The 22,104-nt window shown below is 28.4% G+C and overlaps 3 protein-coding genes across 3 annotated transcripts; 1 reads left to right on the plus strand and 2 right to left on the minus strand.

Annotated features, from left to right (window-relative positions):
* Positions 1–235: 235 nt before the first annotated feature.
* LOC105617669 (caspase-1-like) lies at positions 236–9,639 on the minus strand. Its single transcript, XM_012199225.1, has 8 exons — positions 9,427–9,639; positions 9,002–9,004; positions 4,576–4,770; positions 3,857–4,008; positions 3,134–3,405; positions 1,400–1,578; positions 1,143–1,284; positions 236–480 (listed from the first exon to the last, which is right to left on the minus strand). The coding sequence occupies exons 1-8, from the start codon at positions 9,637–9,639 to the stop codon at positions 236–238; spliced, it is 1,401 nt and encodes a 466-aa protein (XP_012054615.1).
* A 6,457-nt stretch (positions 9,640–16,096) lies between these two features.
* LOC105617438 (heparan-alpha-glucosaminide N-acetyltransferase-like) lies at positions 16,097–19,309 on the plus strand. The gene is made up of 11 exons (XM_012198993.1): positions 16,097–16,240; positions 16,327–16,439; positions 16,551–16,657; positions 17,010–17,119; positions 17,218–17,312; positions 17,384–17,491; positions 17,568–17,820; positions 17,904–18,198; positions 18,280–18,404; positions 18,493–18,676; positions 18,832–19,309. Exons 1-11 carry the CDS (start codon positions 16,097–16,099, stop codon positions 19,008–19,010), a joined length of 1,713 nt encoding a protein of 570 aa, XP_012054383.1. The 3' UTR covers positions 19,011–19,309.
* LOC105617439 (DNA polymerase beta-like) lies at positions 19,310–20,895 on the minus strand. Its single transcript, XM_012198994.1, has 6 exons — positions 20,829–20,895; positions 20,510–20,709; positions 20,283–20,443; positions 19,927–20,221; positions 19,660–19,855; positions 19,310–19,584 (listed from the first exon to the last, which is right to left on the minus strand). The coding sequence occupies exons 1-6, from the start codon at positions 20,893–20,895 to the stop codon at positions 19,490–19,492; spliced, it is 1,014 nt and encodes a 337-aa protein (XP_012054384.1). The 3' UTR covers positions 19,310–19,489.
* Positions 20,896–22,104: the final 1,209 nt, after the last annotated feature.

Below are 22,104 nucleotides of genomic sequence, written 5' to 3' on the forward strand. Positions count from 1 at the left end.
TTTCAAAAGATATTTCACTTTTCTAACTTTTTGTAAACATCTCATCTAAATTTCTTTATTTTATTATTTTATCTAGAATAATTACTATTAAATTACTTAATTATTTAAATTACTTAAATTATTTAATTATCTAATAATTAAAGTAATTTAAAAAATGCTATATTCATCTACAATTGCTCAGCCTTTCGATTATTTTCTATCCTTTTTAAAAATTTCTTGTAATTTCTCTGCGAAATTATTTTTTCGATTTTGGTGGAAAATGAACAGATCTGATCAGCATCGTCGTCACTGAAGGCACTTGTCTTTTGTTGTGTAAAATTCTATGCTCGAGATTGACGGAGGAAAATTCTGTGGCAACCTTTCGCGCTGTTAAAGTCAACATTTTCATCAAATCCATTGTTGTTCCATGTTCATCTAAAATGTCGCATAAGCACTGTATATACCATGTTCCTTCAAAGGGACTCCTCCAGGTATAAAAACCTTAAAAAAACAGAGAATTACGTTGAATGTATTTATTTATATTAATTCATTAATTTATCAATAATATCCCCTCTTTTGTTATGTTATTTTCAGTGATTCTTTTTTCTATACTGAAAGATTATTTACTTTCCAGAAAAACTGATCAGAATTGCAAATCCAGACTTATCTAACAGATTAAATCATAAAAAAATAATATTAAATTTTATCTTAAGTAAATGTCATAATCAATATAATAATCATTCTTTTTTTAAATACAAGGAACTTCACTACTTTGATTTTAAATCATGTAAAATGTTCAATAGATTTAAAAAGTGACTTACATCACTTTTTATTCCTTTATATGTACGTATAATGTAATTAAAATAATTTATTTTATAATTAGTTATTAAAAGTGTGCTAAAATTTTTATATCTAGTTAAATTTATTACATATATATATATTATATGCATTTTTTGCACATTTAAAATCTTGAAAAGAAATAAATTCAATTTATGTAATATTTTGTTAAAAAAAAGATTAGCTGCGTATTAACTCTTAATTCTTTTTAACAATACAAAACATTACAATTGTAATACGTTTTTATTAAATAATAGCATTAAAAAATAAGTATTGTAATAGTTTCTTTAATAAAAGAAATATTAAAGTAATTAATTGACACTTACCTTCAATTGAGCTGTGAGCTAACAGAAAATCCGCGTGAATCGGAATAGAATAACTTGTAGTAACGGAATCAATTTCCGTTCCTCTTAAAGATCGATTGCTTACTAGTTGAACACCATCATCGGATTCATCGCCTCTACAAGCCTAAACAAAAAGTTATATATATAATAATGATAAAGCGGAAATATATCGGAATATGTCGATAATTTAAAAATAGAACAAGACTCGAAAACATTAGTTTAGTGGTTATTTGATTTACTTGGATGAAAAACAACTTAGGTTTGCCCGCAAGCGTCAAACATTTATCGGCAGCAAAAGGCTTCCAAAGCTCATTGGATTCATACATGACGTCGTTCGCGCATATTATGTCCCTCTGCAGGCCATGGGTTAATGTAATGACACAGAGGCAGTCATTATCCGTATGGTCGAGCTGACTCACTATGTAAATACAATCGCGCGAAAGTTGAATTGAATAAACACACATACATAGAAAGAATAGTTTACTAAAAAATAATTTTATTAAAAATTTAGCTAAATACGAATGTGACAATAATTTTATTAGATTATTAAAATAATTACGTAAAACGTAGATGTTGATGACAATTTTAAAAGTTCTACGTAATTGAATTGGTGAATGCAGAAAGGAGAAGAGACATCAAATTTTTCAATATTAACAAAAACTATTTAAATTTAATATTAAAAAGCTTAGAGATTCAAATGAATTAATCTATAAATGTGTATATAAAGCCTATAGAGCCAGCACTGGATAAACAGATGCAAATTATAACACACTTATTCGTATAATTGTTAAAAAAAAAGAAAGCTCAAGAATCGAAACGTTTATGTATCTATTTATATTTAAAATTATAATTTGTTCAGCCAGTGCTGACGTATATAGATTTTATACACACATTTATATTTAATTTTAGTTGTAGTAAAAAACCTAACAAAATTATTTTGAGAAATCAAGTATGAAATTTAATATCTTTGAAACACTTATAGTTTCTGAAATGCTTATCTATTAAATAAAAATCTTAAATTTCAAATTTAATCTCACATCCCTTTTACACCCCAAGCAGAACAACAAATCATTATGATCAAAATGACTCCAAAATAATTATTAAAAGTAATTTTTCAATTATTTTCGATTTGTTTTAATCACTTTGACGTTATTGCGACTTGTTGTTCTGCTTGGGATTCAACATTAACTTATATATTCTCTTTGGACTCGAAAAAATTAAAAAATTTGTAATACTCCGGGAAAAAATGTTTTATATATAATTACATAAAATTATATATAATTATATATAATTATATAAAAAATTGACATATTTTATATACAATTATATATAAAATATGTCCATATAGGTATATAACATTTTTTTCCCGGGATGCTATTATTTAAAATATATATTTAAAATAATGTCTTTTTTTATATTAAATAATATGGGATAATTTACATAAAATTTTTCTAAAACATTGGAGTTAAAATAGTGACTATTAAAATAGCTCTTATTCTGACTATTTTTCAAGTTCAGTCGCTGGCTATTTGAAAAGTCTTATTAAAAAGCTACATTCTAACAGGATGTTATCATGTGGTATTCCATTTTTTAAACAAATTTGCAAGTTCTGAACTCATATTCCTTCTACACTTATTACTCATTTTCAATACTTTAAATTACTACTTTAAATTAGAAGCCTAAAATAAATTCTGTATTTGCACTAAAAGCGTATCAATCCGCCATTTTAAGATTAATGAACAGAAAAACTAATTTTCGAAAAAAAATTGGACTTGTCTCCTTCGGTTGCCGATTCAATTATTTTAATAATCCAAATAAAATTTCAAATTTCTATCTATTTAGCTAAATTGTTTAGTAAAATTGTTAATTCATGTCACGCAATACTAAAGTTTTGCGCTAAACAAAACAATACAGCCAAGATTTGAAAGAAGAATATAAAATAAATTAATGTAAAATGGGATAAATATTTTTACCTCTTTTTAGCACATCTTGTATTTCGGAGAATGTAAAGTCATTGTGAAGTTCAACGTCAAATCCGAGGTTTCCAAAAGTTTTTTGCAATCTTTCTGCATCCTTTGCAGTACCCACTCGTTTCAATTGTGTAGACATAGAGAAATCTTCGTGATTGAAGATTATGCACTTACCGCGATTTTTGTGATTCATATTATAGCAGTCTGCATCCTTTTCAACTGGCATTAATGCGGTAAGTTTTGGAGGACTGTTTAACAATGGCTTTTTTTCGATGCTGAACAAAAAAATTAAACGGAAAAAGAAGTGTAATTAAATACTAATAATTTCCAAATTTTAATATAAAATCTAATCCTTAGTGAAAAAATATGTTTTGATGTTAATGAATAAAACGTAGTTGGAAATATTTGTGGTGATTGGAAAACAATTGTAACTAATAGTACCAGTGAAATTAAACGTATACAATTGTGAATATTTAACGCTTTTTAGTAATATTTTAAAATATTTATATACATTCAGTATAACTCGTTTAACTGAGAGTTTATTCAACTTCAAATTAATATTACTTTAATGATAATATTTTTATTTAGTTTACGCTTTATTTAATTATTTCTCGATCTAATATTATCACAAAAATCTATTGAATTTTATTGCTTAGTTTCAGAATTATGATGTCTCTGTAAGTTAATAAGACTTTTCTTTAGCATTTATTTCTTTATATAACGTACGTGCCAATAGCGTCGATTGTTGATAGAGGTGATATCGCCCTTTTGTTGAATTGTTCACCTTCTTGCCTATTGTTCGTCGTTCTTATTGCCTGATCATCTCGGGATGTTCCCGGAATACACAAATTATCCGTACAATGAGAAACTGATAGTGTCTAAGAAAACAATCGGTTTACATTGTAAAAGATTTATATCTTGCTTTATATAATTTTATATAATTTTATCATTTTAATTAAATTAAAAATAAAATAAATTCAAAATATCTTTCGTTGAAAAACATTAATTCCAATTTCACGTTCGAAATGCAATAAAAATAACTTAAATGTGATATACATTCGGAAACTTTTTTTATATATAAAACAATATAACTCTTCTTTCTATACATTTGTTAACAATATAATTCTTTTATCGTATGTTTGTCAATAGACAATTAGATAAATTTGTTACTCTAAAATTTTATCCCTAATAAAAATAGTTTGATATTATATGTTATTCTAATTGTTATTTATACAAATATTTTTTATTTGGAAAAATAGTTATCAAGTAACAAGAATATTATTCAAATTATTATCTAAATAAAAAATTATTTAAATTTTATCAAATACTACTATACTTGTTCTGTGTATTTAGCCCTGATAAAAACGCTAATCTTAATTTGAAAACGCTTATGTATAATTTGAATTCGATCAGTACGAGAGCCTCGTAACCACAGGTCTACATACATAGTAATCTGTAGCAGTTAGAGATTTGCTCCGGCGTCGGGCAGTCGAAGATGCAAAAACCGCTAAGTACCTTTTCAAGCCGATAGAATCAATCACTGCGGAATTGGATCTTTCCCTTAGAAGAGTGAGATTAGGAGGTGAGTTAGGAGGTGATGTATTTCCTATGTTGTTATTCATTTCCGTCTGAAAATTAATCTATTAATTAATCTAATTTAAAATTGATTTTAATTAATTTATTAATGAATTATAAAATTAATTTATTAAAATGTTACTAATATTTAAATTATATTATCCTAATTTAATATTAATAAATTAATAAAATTAATGTATTAATTGAATTTATTTATTAAAAAATTCCTTTATCATACAGTAGCGTGCTAAATAAACACTAGCAGACGATTTTCAAAGTAAAATCTAAATATAATGAGAAAAAAGAAAAAAATGAAAAGAAAAAGGAGAGTAAGAACAGGCAAATAATATCAAATATACACAAATATTATCAAAAATGTACACAAGTTTGAGCAAAACATTTTTAAATTGATGGAGGGAACTATGCTGAAATCTTTTGCTCAAAATGCTTTATTGTTTTTCTGTTTACATGCTTGCGACTATAACGAGTAAATGGCAAAAATTGCGAAATACAAATTAAAATAAGTCATATTATTAGATTAGTTAACAATTCGAGAGATAAGAAATGTATTACAGCAAACTACTTTGCTACGTTTGGTAATTATTGTTAACAATCTATCGTTAGTTAAAAAGTTATGGAAGCTTTTTCATTGTTCTTAAACAAATTAATTTAATAAAAAAAATGAAATATATCTACTGCATTGATAGATAAATTTTAGTAATGCTTCTATTTGTTATAAACAATTTATTATTAATTAAACAATTATAGGAATTTTTCTCCTTTATAAAAGAGTCTTAGATACAATTAATTAATAGACAGTGTCTATTAATAAATCAAAGAAATAAAATAAAATACTCTACAAGATTTTAATACACGTTTATAAATGGAAAAAAATCTATTATATTTTAGAATTTAGTCAGTGATATAATATACAAAAGCAATTAATAGATTTTCATTCCGGAGTAGGCGCATAATTTAATTAACGTTTTAATACTCTGAAAAAAGATTACTCACAATCTTAATACATATTTTTTTTAATAATACTAATGATAAATAAACATTTACTTACAATAAGTAAATATTTTTCAAAAATAATAATTAAATCAAATTAATGATTTTTGTAACAAATAAATATATATACAGGATGAATCGGAGTAGCTGAATCAGTTTTTTATCTTACAAAAAAATCGATCTCACACCTAATTATTGACTTATACCCAATTTTTTTCATTTACAGATAAATTGCAGATAATTGCAGATAAATTGCAGATCCAGGAAATAATCTCCATTGTAATTTGAGAGATATCTCCTGGATTAAGTTATCTAGAGATGAAGAAATTAGGCATTAATGATACATATCAGATGCGTGAATATGTTGTGCGAATTGCTGAGCTCATTGAAAAAAAGGCGCATTTTTAATGTCTTATAACAATTTTCACAACTCAATGTCAAACGTGCCTGTTTTCGCTGAAACCAGCAATTCGCACAATGTTATCCACGCATCCGATCCGTATCATTAAGTTGTGTGCCACGTAATCAATAATTTTCGAGGGTAACTGTCTCAACTACTCTGATTCATCCTATATGTTTACATTTTAAAAATTATTTATTTAGAATCATTTAAACAAATATTTATAAAAATTTAATGCTTTTTTCAGTATAAGGACATTACGTGAAACAATTTTACTGTAAGCGTCGATCTTTTTTTTTTTAAATATTGTCCCATAATCTCAGTAGGTAGAACGGACTGAATCAAAAAGTCTTAAAATTTTGCAATTTTCGTAATAGCTAATAAGAAATTAATTACTAAAGTTTGTGATATAAACGTGTATACTTGCCCAATCTATTGCAAATGTAAGCGCTTATCCAGGGTATCGATCATGTAACTTTTTCTCTAGAGCGAAAACGTGAAAAGTAAAAAATGTTTATGTGTGTAATATTATTTATAATGTCGTATTGCCCTTGGTTTGGCGCTGAGACACTACCGTCTCTCCTGATAAACTGAGAGTTAATGTTACTTTTTGCAGTAACTGTAATTCATAGTCAAACCTTATATTTAGGCTTCCTTAAAGAGTGATCCCAAAAAAGAGCTTTTTTTCGATGGGCCCTCTTTTCAACTGAACTGTGTGTTACTTTACAATGAGATATTAATTACAAAAAAGTTTTAAGTGGAGATGACAATTGTTATCATAGCTGAAGAGGATGTCATGTGTTATTAGATATATTACGGCTACAAAAATCCGATTTTTTTTTTATATTCAAAGCGTCATTTATGTAAGATTGCAGTAGTGTGTTCGGCCACAGCTATATACTGAGCTATATACTGAAGTGGAAAGCATCAACATATAATACTAGAAGGAGCAAGCGGCGAAATCTCTTTGATCTTTCGTCTTGACGGACCTAGAAAGAATAAGATAGCTAAATGGGCATGAAACTCTCTTTCTACTCCTATTGATCGAATTATGTTTCAGGACAGGGAGGAGTGTATTCTTTAAAATTATGAGTCATCCTGTTCTGACTGGTGCTAACGCAGTACGATAATTCTAAATTTATATTATTAATTATTAGATACAAAATAAAACTTGAAATATTTCCACGTGTATTTGTGCAAAGTAACACTCTGAGCACAGAGTGTTACTTTGCACTTTGTAACTTAATGCCTCAGGGTTCTTGATTACATGATTCACTATTATCCCCATAATTCTAATTCTATCTCTTTCTAGATCTGCCAAGATGGTTTCGACTCATAATGCTCCGTCTTGTACTATATGTTGATGGTGGCAAGTACAGATTCTTGCATAACGCATAATACGTAAAAAAATGTACCAATCAAAATCCTTCATTTCCTTCTTTTCCATAAAATAAAAAACTCTGATTAGTTGAATTTCTTATGTCTTATGTATTATGCGTTATGCAAAAGTGTGCTTCCCGCTTGAGCCTTCTCTATGCTAACATTGGAGAGAAGCGTCTAACTGCGTCTAACGAGAGTAATAGCCATACGTGATGAATTAGACATCTGTCTCACTTTAGTAATAATACGTAAATAAAGTGAAACAAACGTATCACACTTAAAGCTCACTGATTCATCATACGAATGAGCGTTCTTCTTAAAAGCTTCATAAAATCCCAGACTTTGCAAATCTATAATGATAATTTGATAACGGATTTCGATTTCACTTCCCCTCCTAGCTCTAAAAATAATTGTCATCTCAATTTGAAATTTCTCTGTGATATTAATGTCTTATTATAAGGTACATTATAAAGTATTTGAACACAGAGTTTAGTCGCAAAATCGAGGGTTCGAAAACGGTCGATTTTTGGGAATACTCTTTAATAGATATCCAATAAAATAATTCGTAGAATATCTGAAGATAAATTTTAAAGGAAACTTTAAATATAAGGCCTGACTATAAATATGGACAATTAACAAATTACAAATGGGCTTTAGAAATCGGCGCTATAATAATTGCGCGTTTATTTCGATTGTTTTAAACCAATCCTCTATAAATAATATATTTGTCGAACGTTTCGGCTAACGTCTAGCCTTCATCAGCGCAATGTATTACATAAAATTCATAAAAATCTTCATTCTGTGATTACACTCCGACATCAAATTTCCTATAACCAGTTATAAATGGGATAGTTAACGATATTTGACCTTAAATATAATAAATGAATATTAGAGTTGAAAAATATTAAAAAACTTACAGGAATTGCTGTGGAGATTTACCTCAGGAGTACGTCAAATAAAAATTAGTTCTAATACCATAATTGTTGTAACGCAAATTCTTTTACTCGTGAATTAAAATTTAAGACGAAACGATGATAATTAAATAAATATTATATATATATATATGTATATATATATATATTGTATAAGTCGATGATGTTTATGTTGCGATATCAATCATCATAATGATGAATATATTATTTTTAATTATAGATTTTTAATGGTCAGTCAAATAACAAAAATATTTTATAAGTATAATTAAAGCAAATATAAGTATATGAAAATAAAAATCAGAGCGTAAATCGGATATAATGGAAAAATAACAGAAGTGTGAACGAAACTTCCAGAAGCCGAAAATTAATAAAAGAAGCATTTAGAAGCTTCTTTCACATTTCATTGTTCCAATTTTCGCCTTCTAGAAGTTTCGTTCATGCTTCGCAACATCGAAATCATTAAATCGACGTTGAATCGATGTCAATTCAATGCTGATTTAATGATTTCGACGTTGAATCGACATCGATTCAATATCAATTCCATTATTTCTCACTGGGGCTGTGTTTCCAAACTTTCTCTCCGAGGAAGATTTTACTCTGTGTGCTATAGCATATGTTACGTGTACTGTTCGAGTAAAATTTTCCTCGGAGAGGAAGTTTTGGAAGTAGCCCAAGTAACGTTTAGAAATATATAAAGATACACAGAGAGAAGACAATAGAAGACAAAAGACTACTGGATGCGATTTATGCCGTATCTGCCATATCAGATGAAACGACTTGCGACTATTTCTCTCTATAACACTGTGTAAAGAAATATTAAAGAATCTGGAGACACATGCTTCCGCGAACCCTTTTGTGTATATTATACACAAAAGAGAAAATATGATACAGCTAATAAATTGAGAGATCCAAATATAAAACGAAAAACTACTTCCGGTTAAACTGTTCATTCCTAGTATTTCTTTTTCCTGAAACACAAAATTACTGCAGTACCTTACCTCCATTTTCTTCTCAATTTCTTTCTTTTTATTAGAGGATTGTCTCGCATTTTCATTGACTTCATCAAAATACGCATGTATACTGTCACGAGTTATACAGCGATTTTTAAACACTTTCTTCAACAACATATAGCATTTATCTTCACTTTTTCCTAATTCAATTAAAAACTCGAGAATGTTGATTTGTTTTACTTTTTCCTTGAATGTTTCCATGACTCCGGCGTTAATTGCGAACACGTCTACTTCACAATCAAACGGTCATAACTTGTGGTTTAAAAATTAAAAATAAATCGTATTATAACGATTATTGTATAGTAAATTAAATTATATATCACAGATCTATAAAATTTACGACCGAACACTGAATTCTTGCTAGATCAGCTTGGCTGTTTCAGTATTAAAACTGCAATAAGACTGCGACGTATTTTCTTGAAACAGCACAACGAACACTAACACAGATTACACATGTATGAAGAGAGAAGAGGAAAGATTTTTTCTAATATCCTTCGTCATGGAAAATGGCAGCCTGGGTTAGCCAATCAGCGCTTCATCCTCCGCAGGTACTGCTCAAACTAAAGGATTTGCCGATTTTCGATTTACTTTTAGCTTGATTTTCGTCCATCTTACTCTATCCTGCGCAATCTAGCTGTCATTTAGGGCTACTGTAGACAAAATTTTTGTAACAGTAACCATAAGACGTAAACTTAAGCCGATAATAGGATATTGTTCTAGATCTACGTAATCTAACGGAAATAGAAGTAGCCATAAACTTATCTCTAAGACAAATGTCAACCGGTTGAAATTTGCCTTATGAATAAGTTTACTGCTATTTCTATTTCTATTAGATACGTAGATGTAAAGCAATATCCTAATCCTAATTGACTTCCCTGGTAGTAAGCTCATTTTGTCGAAGTAACGACAAAATGATGTCAGCTTGTTACCATTGGTTTAAGTTTACGCCTTACATTACGAAATTTTGTCTGCGGTAGCTCTAATGCCCGTTTCCACTAATGTAGATTAACTTTAATCTCGGTTCAACTTATTCTATTCTAAAGATTAGAAAAAGACGAAGAATAAGTTGAATCGAAATTAAAGTTAATCTACGATAATAGAAATGGGCATTAGACTGATCGGCATTTTAACTTTATAATATAATATAAAGGATAAAGCCTGTATTGTAATTGTGTGTATATCGGTCATTTAATTTTTATCTTTCTACTGTCTTGATCTCTCTGCATATATATGTATAAAATTTTAAATTATAATTATTTTATTTTCATTATTATTATTATTATTATTATTATTATTATTATTTTCATTTTTGCGAAAAAGATATATTTTTTTTAAATATATAAAAAATTATTCAAATAAAAAATAGAAATCTCTATTTACTTTTAGAACCGCGTTAAATTATATTCGAGAGTCTTTATTGTTTTACTGTCTAATTTTATATAAATAAATTCTTCTATCATTCTGCTTATAAAAATATTTAGTTAAATTTAAAATTGATATCACTATTTTAAAGATCAACAAATATATTTTATGTTATCGTTTATTATGTCGTTTATTATGTTAGTTTTATTATAACGATGATATTGCAATTGTATATATACTGAGTTTATTAATAACAGTATACCTAGGAAATATTAACTGAGAGCATGCTTATTTTATTAGAAAGAAATTTTTCGACAGCTATATGTAATATTAATATTGATCTTGATAATATTAATATTCATATTAAATCACACATATTTACAAAATCTCTTTTATCTATCATCAGAGCAATCTGTAAATAAAGCAGTGATCGATGATGAAATCAGAATAACGGAAGCTATCGATGCAACAAAGGCCACAAGTATCGCAGTATGTTTGAGCTACTAAATGCTAACTTATGCTCGTTTCCATCAATGTAGATTCCATCAATGTAGATTAATTTTAATCTCGGTTCAACTTATTCTTCGTCTTTTTCTAGTTCTAAAGATCAAAAAAAGATAAAGAGTAAATTAAACCGAGATTAAAATCTACGTTGGTGGAAATGAGCAAGTTAGTCATCCTTTTCGAATAGATTAGAGAATAAAAATTTCGCCAAGTGATAGTGAAACAAGTGACCGTTATCAATGATTCAGATCGTCATTGACACAAGTATTGATACTTATATTCTATGTATTTAAATTTATATAGAGTGATTCACTTCTTTTGTCATTTTCTAATGATTTTTTAAAAATCAATACGAATTTTCTTTGTACAGAAAGAAACATTAAAAGAGAGTTTACTTATAAATTTTATTTAGCATAATTATTTTGAAATGTACACATCGCAAAAGAAAAAAAAAGACGCGAACAAAGAGAAGCATAGATCTTTGTTTTAAATGGATACAATTTAAAAGATGTAAAAAAAAAGAAGTTCTTTTATAGAAGTTTTTTAGAAATTGTTAGTAGATACAAAAATGATTTTTCACGCAATGTATTACATTGATTTTCAATCGAGATAATGAATATATAAAGCTCAGCATACCATAAAGGTTAAAGTTTATTTTACAATGTTCTCTTGTTTCCTGTTTTTGTTTTTTACCTTTTGTTTTTTTCTTCTTTGCATCCATTTTATCGACAATTGTATTTCTTATTACATATTTCTCGTTTCTTTTGAAGTTCATTAACTTTTATCTCGGGCGATATAAAATAAAAAACCGGACAAAGAGCAAAAAAACAAGATGTAAATAATAGCAAAAAGCAAGAAACAAGGAAAAAGCATCATAGAATAGACTTAATAGATATGTCAAAATTGTTTCTTCAACTGTTGATTTTAAATAATTAATATTGAAAAGAAATATTACAAAATATTTGTAAATAAAAATATTTTATTTTGATTAAGGATTTTGAATTATTTAATATAATTGAAAATTCTCTCAGCGCAATTAAAGTAGAATTTAAATATTATTAGCTGTCGTATTCTTGATCTGTTATTTCAAAATTGATATGTCTGATAATAAAATACTGCATTCATTAATGTAAAATTATTTCGATCAAAGTAATTATTTTATACATGCTTGCAATTAATAGTATATATGAAAAATAATTTTATCAATTTTGCAGAACTGCTTTCATCATGCGCAGTTTTCAGCACTTTAGATTAAGGGTATTCTAATATATGATAGATTTTTTTTGTGTATGCGCTTTTCCACAACCAGGACTTTTATAATTCTTGAAAAGAAATGTACATAATACTAAGAAAATACTAGATAGTATATACATTGCATGTATATAGATTTTTTGTATATGTTTCTTTTCAAAGAATAGAGATCCTGATTGTATAAAAGCAGAAAATCTGTTTCCTTTAGTTCTTTTTATGCTCTGGTAATTTTTTACCTGCGGCACCTTAACTTCAGTAGACTCAGCTTCGTCAATTGCCGAGGATTCCATAGTGTGAAAGAGAGATTCCTAAGACACCTCGAGATCACTGCGAGCAACAGCAGATCCTTGTCAAAAGTTTTGCGAATACGTCCGAATCGCGTCAGAGAAACAACTGTGAAAATGGTCAATCTCGACTGATAAACTTTAGATACCATTCGTATATAATTATCGAACTCCTACCAGACGGCCGACTTATCGGACCTTATCACATTTGATTGTTATCGCGTCTGCTATCCGTCGCGAGCGGCTAATAGAAACGTGATGTTTATTCGCGAAACCGCAGGAACTTTGTACGTCACGTCGCAGGATGTTCGTGGTTGCGCAGTATTTGGGAACCTTGGAAAGGTCGCTGTCGTAAACAGTACACAGTTGGACAATTTATATTAAATTTATCGCATTGTCCTAAATGATCCATTCAAATTTTTGTGTTAATTTAACGAAAGATGAATGCATGTTAGAAAGTAACACAAATATTATGTAAAAATATTAAATTATTTTTATGTTATTTGATCACTCATAAAAATTTATTTTAATACTGCGAAATATTGAATATCAATTTAACACGAAATTTATAAATAACATAATAATTTAACATAATAATCATATTTATTACGTTAAATATTATTATTTAGTTGATATAACATATTATATGTTAAATTAACACTCGAATATATTAAAAATACAACATAAAATTTTTACAAAAACTTGAGTAGACCATCTAACACAATATAAAATTATTATTTATTATATAGGATTGTTATATTGTAGTTTGTTATCATTTAATTTTAGCCAAGTACTCCACAAAAGGCACAATACACCTGTTATATCATCTATTTTATCCTTGTCGTTTATTTAACAAGAATAAAATGTTCTTTACGTGGAACACAGCATTTATTTATACTTAATCTTTTTTGTCAACATTTTATAATAAATATATAAGTAAATATAGTCTATTTTATGTACTTACAAAAATCGTATAGTTTTAGTATGTCTCTTCATTTTTGAGAACTTTCGTAAAAAAATTTTTTTTTTAAAAGATTGAAAAATATTTTGATTATTTTTAAAATTCCTATCTCTACAGTTCAATTAAATCACTTTTATGATGAAAAGTTAATTAATTTTTTATTTTACATATATAAAATATCCCTAATTAATTCAATTTCTCTTTTCAATAGAAAAAAAATTATAATTTTTTATATTAATTTTATATTAATTATATACTTGTATTATTAAAATATTAGAATTGTCACTTGAAAAATTAATCAGAATCATTTAATCAAAAGATCCCAGGCAAGTTACGTCATTTGTCGTTATTTTGACGTCAAATAACGTCATTTTGACATCAGGTGATGTGATCCATTTAACAAATTGCAAATACTTCGTTGACCAATTGAGAAGAACGAATTTTACAAATTGATCAATCAAAGAATGCTTCAAATTTGCAGCGTGAAATGGATCGCACCCAAAGTCATTCCTAAGGCGGTATTCATAATCGATTTTTATTTCAAAATCGTACTTAAGTAAGTTGCCTTAAGACGTTAATGCAATTCTCTGATTGATTCGCGACTTCTTAAGACCGTACTTAAGACGGTCTTAAATATAAGATCTGACTATGAATACTGGCCTAAGCAATAAATCATTGATTCTGCCAAGTTATCTTTACGCGCATTTCAGAAAGTCCCGCGGCCGCATGTGTCTAAAAGTCGAACGCAATTGGTTGCCAATCATGCTCAACGAATCATGACTTATGACGTTTTGCGCGAAGCTACCACGCTATCTATTTTGTACTGAAAATGACGCAGTCTCAGTGTAATTGTTTTTTTGGAATTGTTTCCAACTGAAAGCTTGTGAATTGCGTCTGATCGCGTCTTTAATCTGTTCTGTCATTATGTATTTTTTGTTGATTGGTCTCTCCACTTCCAACTGAAAAATTTTGAGTGTTTTTCTTCCCCTTTTAGAATAGTCCAGCACAGAATCTCATAGTTATAAATGTATAATGTATCCTAGCTGGATAGATTTTTTCTCACATCTTTTACTAATGACCTGAATTTTTTCGATTTTCTCTCTTTACAAAAAGGTGATAAGCAAGAAAAAAGCCTTTTTTTTAGTATAGAATTATGGTCTCTTAATTGTAACAAGAGTCCGAAATAGAACTAATTGTGATCTCATTCCCATTGTTTTGTTCCGTGGTAATCAGATATTCTGACCATATCCGTGCATTGTGCATCCAATCGTGCTCCTATTGTATTAGCTGCCATGTATATACAGGTATAGTAATGTGACGAAACGTATTTTAAAGCATCCTATAAATTGCGCATTATCTTTCTATTTTGCGTCGGAAACATTATATCTAGATAATATTGTAATTAGATATTATATTATGTCGAATTTATTTTAAGTGCAAAAGGTATCATGTTGTATATCTACAGAAAACAAATCTTTAATATCATATCAGTAGTCAGTTTCATCTGTTATTCTTTTTTGTCGAATTTTATATAGGTTATATTTCAAAATTCACTACTTATGCTGACGATTAGTGCACGTAACATAGATTTTTTGCCTTGTAATAAAATTTGTATATTTTATCTTTCAAAATAGTCCCTTATAATATCAATATACTTCATACATCTTTGATATAAAAACACTCAAAACTATTTTTAAAGTTTATTGTTAGAATATTGTTCAAAGCATTTGTGATATTTTTCCAAATGTCTCCAACATCTTAAAAATGTTTATCTTTGGTCATGTTTTTTAACTTCGAAAATAGCATGAAATCTGAAAAGATCAGATCTGATGAATAAGGTGGTGTGACTATTCTCAATAATTTTTTTTTGGCAAAGAAAATTGTATGACAACATTCCTAAGCATAAAAATATCACGAAACAGTTTGTAGCTAATAAATTATTGAGATGAACTACCTAATTAATTAGATTTGACTTCTTAGATTTCATGTTCTCATAGCTTATGATGAAAGGTAAGCATTTTCAAGATGTCAAGGATAAAGAAATGTGGTGAGTGTTCTGAATAACATTCTAATTATGTACCTTAAAAAAGATTTTCAGACTTTGTTAAATGTAGAAAATATATTGATGTCAATTGGAGACTACTTTGAAAGATGAAATATAACATTTTATTATCTTTTTATTGCTGCAATTCGAAAACTTTATTGTCAGATTTTGTATATATATTTATTCATTTTTCAGTGGTACTTATACTAGAGAAGATCTTGATTTTAATGAAGCAACTGTGATCGCAGCAAAATGTCTGTCATGAACCAACACGTTGCAGTGAATCCTTGTCTCAATACTAATGCGACGCTTGGAATAGATAAAGCGTGTTTTAGCATTCTGAATGAATATAATAGATCTTTTACATTGTATTCTCATTTAGCGGATTGCTATCTGGTACTTGATAAAATAAAACTATTGAGTTTTGAATGAAACATTAATTTTTTTATTTAAACTTTAACAATTATCCTTTGCTTTTGTAGTGCAAAGATGTTCCACGGGCTTTTTTACCAAAAGGAGAAAATACCACGTTAATCGTACCTACGAAATTTCCCTTGCACATATTTTACAAAGATAAGCTTGGAGAATGGTGTCAGTAAGTAACAAAATACAAGTTCTATGATCATTCTTATTTATCACATCTTTTACTAATATAAACGTATACAATTATTATTATTGTAATTATTATACTGTCGTTTGTTTACAGCACAACGTATAATTTTAAAGAACATGGAAGTTATGGATGGAATATTTCTGCGGAGCAACTTTGCTCGAACATTTATACCATTCGTGAACCGATCAACAGTTATCTTCGTAAGCCAAAAAAATTACATCAGTTTTTTTAATTTGATTGAATGCACTAAAGCTCACTAGTGCATAAAACATTGTACACTAATTTAATCTGAATCTAAAAGTGAAATGCAAATATTTTGAATTATAAAATTCATATTTTACCAAACAGAATAAAACATATTCAGGTATAATAAGGATTATGCTATTTCTATATTTATATTAAATATTTTCATGTCACATATCGTATTTGTCACATTTTTATTTTTATTTCATTCACGATGATTTTAATGTTTACGAGTACACAATAATGCAATTCAATCGAATTCGCTATTAGTCTTAATTTCTGGAGTGTCAATGATTATTTTTCTTGCAGCAATATTTGCAGCTTTTATGGTGTTTGTTCTGCTAACTATTTTGTTTGCTACTGTTAAAGTTATTATACGTGTGGTAAAGGGAAAATTATCTCCAGATAATGTACACGATGTAAGTGTACAAATGTATATTATGTGATTATGTGTGCTATACTTTATATTAAGATTAAGCTTGATATTATTAATTCAAGATTTAATATATGCTTTCAGGATTTGGATGAGCTTCAAGAAGCGGAGACGGCAAATATAATGATTAGGACAAATAGATCTAGTACTAGGATCCGTTCAGTCGATACATTCCGAGGGTATCTTCCTTTGCATGTGAAATGATTTAACATACTCTTAACATCATATATTATAACGAAAATCATTTCAGGATTGCTATATTATTGATGATATTTGTCAATAATGGCGGTGGCCAGTATATGTTTTTCAATCATAGCGCATGGAATGGTCTGACAGTGGCCGACTTAGTGTTACCTTGGTAAATTATCTGTCCCCTTTTGCATTTCATGTATATTTCGTTCTACTGCTGTTACACTCTTACATTGCAATTTCAGGTTTGCGTGGATCATGGGATTGTCGATCACTATATCAAAACGATCAGAGCTTCGTGTGTCAAATTCACGCGGAAAGATTATTTTGCGTTGCCTGCAGCGTACAATTATTCTCATACTTCTCGGATTGATGTTAAACTCGATTTATGCAAAGTCGCTAGATGATCTCCGATTTCCTGGTGTTCTTCAGTTGCTAGCTGTTTCGTACTTCATATGCGCCACTATTGAGACTATATTTATGAAGACGCATTCTCAGGTTTGAATTTTTTTTCTTTATATAATAACACGTTACGTATGTCTACAGTGGATCAATAATAGTGATAATTAATAATCTCTTAGGACGACGTGTTACAGTTCGGTCGATTTACAGTCCTGCGAGATATCTTGAACAATTGGGCACAGTGGTTGATCATTTTAGCGATTATGACGACGCATATGCTAATCACATTTCTCCTGCCTGTCCCGAATTGTCCAACAGGATACTTGGGACCCGGTGGTTATCATCATTTCGGAGAATTCGCTAACTGTACTGGAGGCGCAGCCGGTTATATAGACAGAATTGTGTTTGGCAGTCATATGTACTCCAAAACACAAAATCCTGTGTATGGTACCATCTTACCTCATGATCCTGAAGGTATGCATAACATATTTTATTTTTTCCAAAAGTTTTATAAATTTTGTATAATGAAATTTATGATCAACGTGTCACTTACAGGTATAATGAACACTATATCTATAATACTTGTTGTGTATTTGGGTGTCCATGCTGGAAAGATTTTATTGCTTTACTACCAATGCAATGCTAAAGTAATACGCTGGTTACTGTGGTCATTTGTTACCGTAAGTTCCAATTTTTTTTTATTCTACATAATGGCAACAGAAAAAAAATATATTTATACGATTAATAATAATCGATATTGATATTCAGGGTCTCATTGCTGGAATATTATGTGACTTTGACAAAGAATTTGGAGTAATACCAGTCAGCAAGAAAATGATGTCGCTTTCATTTGTTTTGACAGTATCCTGTTTTGCATTTTTATTATATGCAATCTTATATGTCTTTGTCGATTATAAACAATATTGGAGCGGTGCACCATTCAACTATGCAGGTACATGCTATCTAATACATATATAAATTTCTTTTTCCTGTTGAATCTTTTTTTATCTCTTTTATCATACAGTGTTCAAATATGTATTTCATTTTTTATGCATTAACTGCAACTAAAATGAGTTTTACATATTTTTACTTTTATATTTGTTTTAGGTTTGAATCCAATTATTCTTTATGTTGGGCATATTGTCACCAAGGGCATATTTCCATGGGCTTGGACACTGTCACATGCTACGCATTGGTCAGTTCTCGCTATGAATTTGTGGACCACAACGTTATGGGGTGTTATTGCATATTGGTTATATTTAAAAGACATTATTATATCTATTTAAAATTAATAATGTCAAAGATATTATTAATGATTTTATCGTAAAGTATCATAATCCTGTGTTTAAGGGATTGAGTATTATTACTAATTGCTACACTTACATTATTGTTAATGCAGATATATATACTTGCTTATGAGACTGTGTGATTACGAAAACAAAATTTCTAAAATAATATGTTAAATGATAAATATTTGTCGCTCTTATAATAAATTGTTGATTGACAAATGTTGTAAAATATAGAAATAACGCAATTTTCATTTTATTATGTATTAACTTTCTAAATAAAATTTTTATAAAATTTATTGTGTGAATGATTTTTTATTTTTAACATATTAATTTAACAGAATTTTTTTTTATTTTACATTGCAAAATAAATAAATAATACATAAAATATATTTGTATATGACAATAAAAATATTATAAATATATTATAGAATTATATAGAATTATAAATAAATTATAAAAAGAAAATCTTTTTCCATTTATATATTTCTGTCTTTTGGATCTTTATAGGGTAAACCTAGGAATTTGAAAACGTCTTCTTCGGATGTAATTTTTTCAGCTTCTCCTGGACGACCTGAAAATAATCTCTTATAACCATGAAATTTTTTGAATTGTTACATTTATGTATTGTTTCTCGATCATACTTTACCTTCGATTGTAAGACGCTTTAATGCATATTCATTCAAAGTATATTTCTTTTCCAATGCATGAGCTCTCATATTCTTGTTGAACAGATCACTCCCAGTGAAATAAAGTATGGCGCAATAATATTGATCGTGAAATGTAAGACGTATGTCTAATCTTCTGAAAGGCTTGCTTTTATCTTCTGGTAACTGACATATTCCCTGCACAAAGATGATATATAATTAAAAATGTTTTCCTCATTTAAGCGCTTCTTAGTCCTATTTTAATATACCATAAATTTAGTAGAACCAAGAGATATTGTATCTGTAATCAATTTTTTCTTTTCAAGACACTCAATAATTGTTTTCAATGATACAGCCTTCTTTTTTCCATTTTTTACTTTTGATATATAATCAGGATGAGTTATAAGAACATCGATATCTCCACTTTCCTCTTTGCCACGTCTGTAACTCCCACAGATAGTTATGAGATAAGCACTGTTTAATTCCTTGATAGCATTCTTCAATATCTTCTCTATCTGTGCAATTTCTGCTCTTGGTATTTTCTTCTCAAAGTCATCAAAATACCTACAAGAATTTGTTATGTATTAGTTGAAATATATGCAATGTCAACAAATCAATTTCATACTTCAATCCCAGTTTCTGATGATGCGTAAGCTTGTCTTGATGCTTTTTAAGATCTTCCAAAGTTTTGATACCAGCTTCCACTAATTCCTTTGCTTTAGCAGGACCTATGCCAGACACCCGAGCTAATAGACTAATAGCAATATTAATATCATCTTTCTTGATCTGAAAAAAGAAAATATATATAGAAAGATTCACATATATATTGAAATTCTTATTTCAAGATTGTACATCTTCTAGTTTTTGCAGTTTTCCAGTCTGAAGAAATTCATCTATCTTCTTTGCGATTTTTACTCCTATTCCAGGTAATTTTTTCGCCTCTTCTCCACTCTTAACTCTTTCCGTCAGAGCACTTAATGTTCCAGCAGCTTTGCGATATGCATTGTATTTGTAAACGTTTTTGCTGACATTACGTTCATAATCTGCCAGTTCTGCAAATAGATATCTTATCATATATCTATTCTTACAATACAAATCTAAACAAAATTATATTCCTTTTTCTTGTGAACGAAAAAAATCATTTTACAATATACAAAAGGAAGTTACTTACCCATCAAAAAATCACACAGGTCATGATTTGGATTGTTCGCATTGCCTGTGGCCTTTCTTTTACCCATTATGCAGAAAAGAACGCGATTTAAATTTTGTGGAAATAATCGATTCAGTTTGTCACTTCTTAATTTGACGAATATTTACTGCGACGGAATAACCTTTCAAGGTTACTGGCGTATTGACAGGCGAGAATGTCTTTGTGCTTAAAGATCAAAAGCGCCATATCTATAAGATATTCGTGCACTATGACTGTTATTTCAAAATCTTGAATGTCAGAAAATATTGATACTATTTGGAGCTAATCGAACTGATGATAGCTGATTGGACTGATTCAATTGTACAAATCTTTCTGTTCAAAAATGTCAAACGGTTCCATTTCCTGAAATTGAATTTTCTGTGAAATTTGGATTATTATTATTAAAATATACTTAATATTCATTAGTATTCATTCTTTTTTATACGATTATGCCATTTTGATTCCTTGTAATTAGTATTATAATTATCAGGAGTGTGATTTAGTTTTGAGGATTTTGCGTATTGTCGAAGACAATCGCAGCTATTCCATGATATTTAGCCGTTTACTAATAATAGACGCAGTAAGAATCATATTTGTACTATTTAAAAAATAGAAATTCTTAAAGAGCATTTTTGACACGTGTTACTTTTATTTAGAAAGAAACGACGCCTGAAAATCATAGAATTCTGAGAAATTTATGTGATGTTGCTCCATCAATTGAGATATGTGAATATTGATTCAGGTGATTCAAAAGTGGCGATTTCAATGTTAACGACAAAGATCGCTCAGGGCGATCAAAAAAGCTAGAAAATGCAGCTTTACAAGCGTTATTTATATTGGAAGAAAATCCAATACAATCCACTTCAGAACTCGCCATATAATTAAATGTTGATCGTTACTAAAAACAGTTTACAGGATAAAAAATTGTAGAAAACGGAAGAATATTTTAATTAAGATTCGTTCATTATCTTGTTTAAATAAATCAGTTTTTGAGAAAAAAACTCAAAATTAAACATTTCCTAATAACATAAATTAAAAATGAGTTTTATAGACTTAGAGTATCTGTTAACTTTATTACAAATTTTGACAGAAGAATATTAAATTATATTAATATTTATTATAATATTATAATATTATATAATAATATTTATTATAACATTTACACAGAAAATTTTAATAATTCTTTGAGATCTCTTAAAAAAATCGTCAAAAAATCATATATTATATATATATATATATATATATATATATATATATA

This window comes from Atta cephalotes (genome assembly GCF_000143395.1).
Source record: "Atta cephalotes unplaced genomic scaffold scaffold00013, whole genome shotgun sequence".
Taxonomy (NCBI): domain Eukaryota; kingdom Metazoa; phylum Arthropoda; class Insecta; order Hymenoptera; family Formicidae; genus Atta; species Atta cephalotes.